The sequence below is a fragment of the Anthonomus grandis genome, chromosome 2, assembly GCF_022605725.1.
Source record: "Anthonomus grandis grandis chromosome 2, icAntGran1.3, whole genome shotgun sequence".
Taxonomy (NCBI): Eukaryota; Metazoa; Arthropoda; class Insecta; order Coleoptera; family Curculionidae; genus Anthonomus; species Anthonomus grandis.
In genome coordinates, this window is record NC_065547.1 from 24,963,768 (window position 1) to 24,974,592 (window position 10,825).

Genomic DNA, 10,825 nt, shown 5'->3' on the forward strand with positions numbered 1-10,825 from the left:
TGTGTTATAATCAGTATAGTATAACTAAGTATATTTTTTGTAAGGTTTTGGTGCAGGTTTCAAATTGTAAATACAAATTTTATGTAAGAGGTCATATACATAACTAGGTATAGTTTTTGTAAGGCTTAATTTGGTCTAGGTTTAAAATTGTAAAAACAATTTTTAGGCATCATAGGTGTTGGTTTCTGTATAATTATTTTTATATCTTTTATTTTAAGACTAAAATGTTAGCTTATTTTGTATGTTAATATTCAACTAATAATTTTCTATTACATTTTGTTTGCTATGTTTTTAATATTTTTTAGAGTGCAGAAAAGCTAATTGGATTAACTTGAAATTAACATGGAACGAGGAGGACGATCCTCTGTGAGTATATATTTATTAATTAAAATGTATACAGAGCAGTAATTTTTTTTTCATGTTACTACAAAAAAAACTATTGAATGGAAGTTTGAATGGTTTGGGCTGTATATACATGACCAGCAAAGATGACAAATAAGCTAAAGAAGTACGAGTCTACATACTATATACCAGATTAATACATTTAGCCTCTTTGCATTTAATTTTGAGGTTGTTGATATTAAAAATACCATAAATTATTATATTTAAATAACAAATAATTTATAAATTTTTATTATTTGAAATAAACAAAGTTAAAATATAATTTCTACGTTTTTTTTTGTTTTCTGTTCTTATACCTTGACTTTTTAGTCATATTTACCCTTTATCCAGCTTTTCCAACCATATATATACTTTATATCAACCACTAAAGTATAATGTATAGAATATGTATAGTGGTAGTGGACAATTTAAAATAATTAAAATAATATACTTTCAAATAACTATTGACAATTATTATATTACTAAGGTGCATATTAGAAATTATGACATAGAGGTATGTAAAAATGCGAACTTGCGAAAAATGTTCACCGTATATTGTTAAAAAAATTAATTGCCATTTATTTTTATTTTCTAACTTTTTTATTTATCCACTCATCCACCTATTAACCAATTAATTTATCAGCTCTACACATCAATTCAATTTCGTATCACCCCATTTTTAATATTTAACTAAGAATAATAATTAAATAATTCATACATTGCGCTTACACGTACCGCTATACCAAATGATTAACAAATTTCGTCAATAAAAGAGATAATTTGCTATAAAAACCAAATTTGGCAAGTACATATTTATAAAATATTTTTAAAATAATAATTGATCACACGCTGTAAATATTAAAAAAAAATCAATAATCCATTTACTAATAATAGCTAAAATATCTTCTTATTAAATGTTTTTAATGCATATTGCACTTTTCTTCATCTCAAATATATACGCATCATAAAAACCTAATTAAATATAAAAATGAATAGAAAAACTCTACATAAATATATATACATTAAAAATTTCCTATTTTGAATTTGGCGGTTCGCATACCACGCCCTCGCGGATGCCGAAGGCCGAAGCGCTCTCGTTGGCTAGGCATATTTGTATTTTAACGTATGCTGCTGAAGTGGATAAGCAGCTTTTGTCTTTCCTCGCGCGACTTATCGATACACTTATTTTTTGACGCGCGCATGCGCAGGACGCTGATGCCACGGTCACAAGTCAGTGACGCTGGACGGTTATTAATTCAAATAAATGAAAAACTGTACAGTATCCTCAGCGTATTCCCACCCACTTTTAGTTCAAGTAATGAATTTATGTAAGGAATGAAAATTATATAGGACTCATTATACTCCCTTGGGGAAAAACCATTTTAATTATTCTGGAGAACTTAATGTTATTTGCTTTAGTATATTGTTTTCTTGAAGATAAATAACTTTTAAAGACTTCCAGAATTCCTCTCACTCCATAATTTTCACGAACATCAAGGAGCTTTTGATGAGACCCTGTATTCTAACTAGCGAGGTTCATGAACATCACTATCAACCTCTTATTATCGTCAAGGCCTCTGGGGATCACCCTATAGCATCGATGGTCCCTCTTCCTTCTAAAAATCCATATTGTCTCGGCAATAAGATTTTAGTCTATCCTTTATTGCTTTTTCCAATATTTTGCTTACGTTATTATTTAGGCTAATTGGTCGATAATTTTTAATTTTCTTTCGTGATTACGCCTTATGAATTGGAATTATTAAGAAGACTCTAAAGTATTTTGTTACATTTCCCGTTTTAAAATGTGTTAAGGGGTAAAACAATAAAAATGTGAATTACCTTTCATATCTCACTGGATATTCTGTCCATCCTTGGACTACTGATTTTATTGATGATTCTTTGATACTGGTTTTAAAAACATAGATAAGTTGGGACTTTGGTTTAGGTCTAATTTATGTAGTTGCAAGGGCACTTTTATTTGTTTTTCTTTTATTTGTTCTCAGTACCGATATCCACAAAGTATTTATTGCAAAAGTTCGCCATCACAAGAGGCAATAAGGAGTAATCTATGCACTGCTACTTTGTCCTAATATTAAACAGTTCTGAAATCACTGTGCGAACAATTAGCTCAGCCTATTCCCTTGGTCTCCAAGTCAAATATTTAAGACAAGAATCCTTAAATGTTGTCTTTTGGAATGATTCAGTTTATAATTGCGCACATATTGAAACTTAATGAATATTTCTAGGTCTCCCGAGTTAACCTGCCTTGATTTGTATCTATCGGAAAGTATTAAGAATATAGTATTTGCATCAAGACCAACTTCCTGAAACAATATGATTGCAAGAATTAGGAATGTCATCTGGAACATCCCACGAGATGAATTTGAGAAAGCAGAAATTGTTGCTGTTTTTTCAACTCATTAGCGTCTGCAGATGTGCATCCAAAATAACGGAGGATTTTGGGATATTTGGATCCCTTTGTGTCTGAAGATAACCATCACATTTTTTTGAAAATAAATTTTAAATTAACATCGGAGAAAAACATTGTTAGTAACTCATATACAAAGTTAACATTCTATAAGGCCAATTATGATACCATCAATGAAAATTATTACTTCAAATCAGTAGGACAAATTATTTACTTCTAAAGATGTAAACATTAACCTTGCAAGTTTTTATGAAGTTTTAGATAACATAGTTATCAACCATATCCCTAAAATTAAGATCAACAAGACACAATAACCTTTATGGTTTTTTAAACAATCAGCCTAATTAAAAGTAAACTAAGGACACATAAAATGTGGAAAGTGTACCGAACTGTACCAAAACACTAAAACTTAATATACACAATGATTATAAGGATTATGTTTATAAAGCCGAAAAAAAAATTGTCAAGGACGTTAAATGTTTTTGGTCATTTTTTCACAACAAAAAAAATACTAAGAGTATTTGAACCTTCTGATGCACCAGCTTTAATTAAGCCTAGGCAATATCAGGAATGTTTTGTAGTTACCAATATTGATAAGAATGACGTTAAATCCGCACTTATATCTATGAATCCTAAAAAGGGACCTGGTCCAGATAGATTCTCTTGATTTTTTTTAAAGTCCTGTCCTAGCTTGTGCGAGCCTTTTGCATATCTTGTACAACCAATATTTTTCCAGCGGAATTTTTCCCAATACTTTGAAAATAGCTCAAATTGTGCCTGTATTCAAGTCTGGGGAAATAAATTCCGTTAAAAATTACAGGCCAATTTCCTTCCTTGTCACTTTGGTAAGTTGATCGAATCTTTATTATTAAAGCAACTAATTTTTAGGGTCAAAGAAATTATCGCCGTTAACCAACAGGATTTTTTTCCAAAACAGATAGGTAATAACCAGCGTAATACCATTGATTCAGAGTGTAAACGAAAATATGGAAAAAGGTCAGGAAACACGTGCCCTGTATACCGACTTTTCTAAGGCTTTTGATAAGGTTCATCACCTTACACTTTTCATAAAGTTGGAGAATTTCGATGTGCACGGAGCCCTCCCCAACCTCATTAAAAAAAAAAACCTAACGAATCGCTCTCAGTATGTCGCCATAAATGGAGCAGTATTCTTGCACTATCATAACTTCAGGAGTACCGCAGGATTCTCATTTGGGACCGATATTGTTTTCAATCTTTTTAAATGACATTCGTCAATGTTTCTAAACTAAATATCTTGCATATACAGATGATCTAAGAATCTTCATAACAATTAAGCTGATATCAGATTTTCTTGTCCTGCAATTTGAGCAAAGAATCTTGAAAGGTATTATACCTAAATAAATTATTTATTAATCCAGAAAAATTTCATTCGATACTCTTTAGTAAAAAACCAGTTCCAAACAAATGTGATGTCTATTTTGGGAGCACTACCTTAATATATATATGTGGAGTGTATTAAGGACTTGGGTGTGACATTGGATTCTAAACTGCTTTTCAACATTCATATAGAAAACATTGTTCTAAAAGGTTTGTTCTAAAAAATCAAGGTTTTATATGACGAATTACAAAGGGTTTCAGTAATCAAACATCATTAATATTGTTATACAATGCAATTGTTAAACCAACCGTAGAATATGCGACAGTAGTTTAGAATCTGATCTATCACAAATATATTGACCAAATTGTAAAGGTACAACACAATAAACACAGACATTTTTTTAACTACTGCGATAACTTAAATTTTTATGGTCTTAAATCCTTAAAGAGTGGTCGAGATAATTTGGATTTAGTTTTAATTTATAAGATCTTTAACAATCTAATGGACTCTGCCTACTGTCTGGAAAATTTAACTATTAACGGTAATCCTTATATTTTGCGCAATAAATCAACCTGTAGCACCTTCAAACTATTTGTCTAACTCTCCTTCATTCAGATATGTAGTTTTAATAATTTTCAATTATGACATATTTTTCACCAGTCTGGCGCCATTTAAGAAAGGAAATGTATTATATTGTGTTTTTTAAATACCTTTTTTAATAATAAGTAAAGATAATAACAAATAACTAAGTTAGTTTATTTCTTGGTATATTTGTAAGATTTAGTGAAAATGTCACAATTTGCAAAGCACTTACTTGTATTTTCAAATTCACTAAGATATTTTGTGCTTATTTGTTTGCTTTCCTGTTATTGGATTGCTTAGTCTATCTGCAAGAGAGCCTTGTAATTAAATCAATAAATTAAAGTGACTTAATAAGCTCAAGATGTGTTTAATCTGTTTGGAGCAACATGATTGTTCTGATGATATAAATTTCTTAATGATTTCTATTTTTTAGACTTAAAATTGCCTTTCACATACAATCCTTGGGCTTTGAAGATCCATTAATCCCATTTTCCCACTATTTGAGGTTAAGAACAAGATTTTAAAAATGGTTTTTACTGGCTTCTTTGGATGTTATTGGGCTACTTTTTGCCATGGTGTCAATACTAGCCCTTTGGTGGAGAGGAATTCAACTAAATTAACTATATTTTGGTCAATTACTATTATTACTATTACTATTGCCCAAGGAATACTCTTTACTAATAACATATTTGTTAAAATGGACAAACTTACACCATCATCTTTATCTTTAAAAATAACTTTTTGATTTTTTTTTGCAAAAAGGATAGATATAGAAAATTTTTAGTTATTAAATTTTTAAATAAATATGTATTGTAGTGTTAAGCTAGCAGTATCAGCATTATTAAAATGTGTGGAGAACTGATCAGAAGAAATTCTATAGCTCAATCTTGATAACATTTACATTGCATATTCCTCTCCATGTTTTTCTTGTAATATGAACTGATATAAAATTTTAAAAAATCTTTCATTACTATGTTTTTCAAAACATTTAAAACATACATACTCTTACATCAAGGAAACTGTCAGGAGAATTTTAAATCAATTTTTAATTGTTCAATAGAAAATGACAGGCTAGAAATTTTGTAATATGTATTTATAATAATCAAGTTAAAAATGAAACTTCTTCATTAAAATCAACTGAATTTGATTTTATTAAAGATTAACGATTGACAATACAAAAACATAATAGTAATAAATAAAATCAGATTTCTTACCAGAAACCTGAAATTGCTTGCCGCAAATCAATTAAAATTCGCTACTATGAATGGGTTATTACCAATTAAAGAGTTGATATTTTTGTTTTTTCTTTTTTGTTTAACTAAAAAATTAAGATCTAAATCCTATATGTCTAATACCCAAAGAGTTACAGTATCTGGATGTTTATCCGATTCCAGATCCCTTAAAACTGGAGTACCTCAGAGTTCAGTGTTAGGACCACTATTATTTTTGCTCTATGTAAATGATTTGGGTTCATTAAAACTGCAGGGCAAAGTGGTTCAGTTTTCTGATGATACCACCATTTTATGGAATCATAGAGATTCTGATAATGTTAGAGCCCAGGTTTTTAAAGATCTTAAGATTTTATCGGAATGGTGTGCTGCAAACAGGCTTGTATTTAATGTGGGCAAAACCTTTATTATGGGATTTAACTGTGACGTTCAGGGCCTTATGTTTAGTGAAAACTCCCCCTTGCAATAAAAAGAAAGCTGTAAGTTCCTTGGTATTACCATTGATGGTCGCCTTTGCTTCGAAGATCATATTCTAAATCTTGCATCAAAATTATCCTCTGGATGCTTTGCAGTAAGAATGGCGGGGCTTGAGCGGGTTGCACGTTCAGTGTACTTTTCTCTTATTGAGTCCCATCTTCGTTATGGCTTGCCTTTTTGGGGTTTAAGCAACAAAGTATTATTAAAGATAATTTTTGTGATTCAAAAAAAGGCAGTTAGATACCTATGTTCCGCTGGATTAAGAGATTCTTGTAAACCTCTGTTTATATCTTAAATAATCCTAACTCGTTTTATCTTAGAAACAGCTACTCTTTTTCATAAATGTCCCAAACCTCCCTCTAACATGGGTCATATGACTCGCCAGGTTAACGATTTTCCCTTACCAATCCCTACATCCTCCCTCACCAAGAACTCACTTATATACCTTAGCAAAAAAATGTACAACTATGTTCCTCTATGTATCAGACAAATTTTAGAAGTTAAGAAATTCAAAAAGAAATTAAAATCACTTTTATTATCCACGGCATATTATAGTCTTGACGGTTTTTAAAATGATACCTTTTGACCTGTGCTCTGACATCATTTTAGTGTTTTAGATTTGTTTCCTATTAAATATTTTAATTTACTTCCTCTAAATTCTGTTTTATTCACAGCTTTACTTATTTTTTAATCAAATTTATCAAAAAGATGCTTTTTTTAAATTTTTTCTATCTGTTTTATTATAATTAATTTTGGTAATGTGTGTAAATTTTATGGTAAAGTGTTTTAGATGTTATGTTTGTCAAACTTACACCAGATTTTTTTTGCAAAAAGGATGAATATAGAAAATTTTTAGCTATTATGTAAATTTTAAAAAAATTATTAATAATATATTTATTTATTTTAGAACTTTTAATATATTTTCCTATGAACAGTTCCTGAGATATAGGTGAGGAACAATCTTATTGGGTCACCCGGTACTGTGAGATATATTAATAAATATTTTATTTATATATTTACTTTACCTGGGCTCACAGGTACAGCATCAAAATGGCAGTTAAGAAATATGCTGTGATTTGTATCATTGTTTTTACCATGAAGTTTAACCACAACATTTTGGACTTTGTCATATACATTCATATAGCCCACTGCATCATTTAGATAATATCCACCTATTCTTAAAGGGAAATTAATGAGAAAACTGAACAAAAAGTATAAGTACTTTTACTAACCTGTAACAGTTTGTAGATCAAGTTCAATGTACTGTTGTGAATTAGCTTCAGAAATAATGCTATTTATTCTTAATAATAAAAATTCAACTGTTAAGTATTCATTTTCATAGCTGCCAGTTATTCTTTGGCCTATACTAGTGAGTGATAGAAGGTCATTAATCGCCCGCTCAGCAATGAATGAATCTGGGTAATTTGTCTAAGAAAATATATTTCAATGGTGAAAATAAATAAATTCAAATTATTTTACCTCATCACTGGTATTTAAAGCTGTAGGCAGAATTCCATCTACTAAATACACAACCCCAAAAAGCCCCCCTAATCCGATAAGAACAAGAAACCCAACCCAAAAAGGGATACTGTGAATGCTATCTTTGCTTCGATCCATGTTGTCCATATTAAATGGACTGGTGTAATTATAATTGTATCTTCGAGGCATCTTTTGTCTTAATTGCTTTATATACCTAGGATTTGTCTTAGCCCAAATCAGATCAAAAATAATTTTTTATTTAAACAAGGATATTAAAACAATAAAGATAATATTTATAATCTACCTTTGGCCAGAAATGTATGATATTTATTGAATTATTATTATCATGATTATCTTAAATTATATTCTCGAGTATTGCTAAATAATATATAACCATAATTATTATAAGAAACAGGAACACAAGGATATCCAAATTCCAAACCAGTTTTGTTTACATTATTGACGAGTGACGTTCGTTGAGCTGGTCGTTCTAAAATTCGTTGACTATGAAAAGTCTCGATCCGAGAACGTAGCAGTCATGCCTATAGCTCCAGAAAACTAGTAGGAACTAGTGATGGCTTTCTGAGTCGGATTTCGACGCAGTGTGTCGACACATTAATACTGTGTCACGGTATCGATACACGTCTTATCGATAATTTCGACACAGTGACACACTCCGACACAGTGATGTTAAATGTCAAACAACACTTATGACACAAAACTTTGAGGCCCGGTTGTACAATGGGCGTTCAACAACAGTTCATAAAGATCTCCGGTTCAGCAGAATTAATCCGTTGTACAGGGTGGGCCAATTTAAACGTTTTCTTATGGGAAGTCATCACAGAATAAACGATCTCACAGAAGCGAAGGCTTGCGTCGGCTCCTTTGACATCCGTGAACCAGTTTTTTATAAGCCCAACTGACAGATGCACCCGGCGCAAATACACTGAGATATCTCGTAAAGTTGTAGTAAACGCATACACCGAACGAAGTGCTTTTATTTTTAAAATCAAAATGGTTATATTCATATAATACGGGAGCAAACTACAAAATTTAGTTTTCAAATAGGATTTTTTTTTGTTAAGGCTTAGGTACCACACATACGTCCATATTTGATAAAGGTATAGTCGCCGTCCATTATGATAGTCTGAAACAAAATATAAGATTTTTAAGGGTTTTACTATTACTATATTATGCACTTGCATGGGTAAACCAGTCCATAAAAAAACAGATAATTCAAAATTAAAGTCATTATTCTTTATCACATAAAAATACTGTATACCTAAATCAACCTTAATATTTTTATCTATGTACAATGTTATGTACCTGCACGTATGTACACATACATAGATACATATGGTTTAGGTATATACATATATGTTTATTAAATTAAATAATGTTTATTCTGTATTTATTTGCATGGCACGACAAATTAATTAGGGAATATTCTGAACTTTTAAAAGCTTTTAAACAACCATAATAATGAATAATACATAATAATGTAACTTTTCTATACCTACTTTCTTTTATTATTGTTATTGCTCCTTCTTATATCCCTAGGAAACGAAAATAAACTTTTTCCAGCGACGCTTTTGGCAAAACAACCCCTATACGCACAAAAAGTTGGCATTTTAGTGTTTTTTTTTAAGTTTTTAGCACAACACAAATGAAAGAAAAAACAAAGTCACAGAGCACAGAGTTAAACTCCAAAACAAGGTAATGTGTAATACCTACTTAACAAAAATAAAATAAAAAATGGCAAATTACAAAATATCGCAAATATACACACTAACTCTCTAATACACTAATTATGACCCGATACCCCACGTGGGCGACGACAGTTGTACCCGTTAGAATGGGGGCAAATGGGAGGAGCCTGAACGAAAAACTGGTTCGGTAAAAAGGTCTAGCCTTCGCTTCTGTGAGATCGTTTATTCTGTGAAGTCATGTCTCTGTTAGAGATAAAAAAATTTTGACCTCCATTCTCCTGGCTCAAATTTTAAAAGAAGTTTATTGAAGCAAATGAAATTTTGCTATGGCAAACAGTTTGGCCGCTAGAGGGCGTTTCTGAAATTTGGTCATTTTCGTTTTTCGGCTATGGCTGCTGTGTTTTTAAAGATAAATGATTTCTGTAAAGACTTTCTTATAGCACTTTTAAGCGCTTAACATGCTCATGACATTTAAATTTATACAGGGTGCTTCATTATTAATTTTTTTTTTTTTTTTTAATGGAATGCATATTATTTTTTTGCATTTTCTTGTAGCCCTTAAAATTCCCTTTTCAAATATATATAACACTTATAATTTAAATTCATTAGTTTAGGCGATATAAATAGATTTCTTAAGTATCAATAAATTATAATGCCGTGCCATTTAAAACGCCTAAAAAACAGAGTAGGCGGGTGACACAATTGCAGGTGAAACAATTGCGTAAAGGGTTGAGTAGGCGGTTGTCAAACTGCTTTGAGTAATACGTCATTTTGACATAAACAAGCTTATTTTCATAATCTGTTTTACTTTGTAATTCTTTTATGTGATAATCACAATGTATCAAAACTATGAAAAATTCGATATGATTAAATGTTTTATTGAATGTAATGAAAATGCAAGAGAGGCCTGTAATTTATATCAACGACGATATCCAGAACGGGGGCAGCCACATAGTACGCTGTTTGAGAATTTAAAAAGAAACCTTATTAATTTTGGTTCTTTTGCTAAACCGCGAAGAAATGCTAATAATAATATAAATGACGATGAAGAACTATTGGATATAACAGTTTTGGGCGCAATTGAAAATAACTCTAATCTATCCACCCGGAAATTGGAAGTAGAAACTGGTGTGCCAAGGACCTCTGCAAGACGGATTTAAAAAAAATATAGGTATAAAGC

At 30.7% G+C, this 10,825-nt stretch overlaps 1 protein-coding gene across 3 annotated transcripts in view; it reads right to left on the bottom strand.

Annotated features, from left to right (window-relative positions):
* The window catches only part of LOC126747401 (endoplasmic reticulum metallopeptidase 1), a 46,031-nt gene extending 37,543 nt beyond the window's left edge, over positions 1-8,488 (bottom strand). For 2 of the 3 annotated variants that reach the window (XM_050455996.1, XM_050455988.1), the window contains exons 1-3: positions 7,937-8,488; positions 7,690-7,885; positions 7,483-7,629 (exon numbers count right to left, since the gene is read on the bottom strand). In XM_050455996.1, the coding sequence (XP_050311953.1) occupies positions 7,483-7,629; positions 7,690-7,885; positions 7,937-8,125 (532 nt within the window). In that variant the 5' untranslated portion in view covers positions 8,126-8,488. The remainder of the gene's footprint in view (positions 1-7,482; positions 7,630-7,689; positions 7,886-7,936) is intronic. The other variant, XM_050455992.1, reaches the window with a different exon arrangement.
* Positions 8,489-10,825: the final 2,337 nt, after the last annotated feature.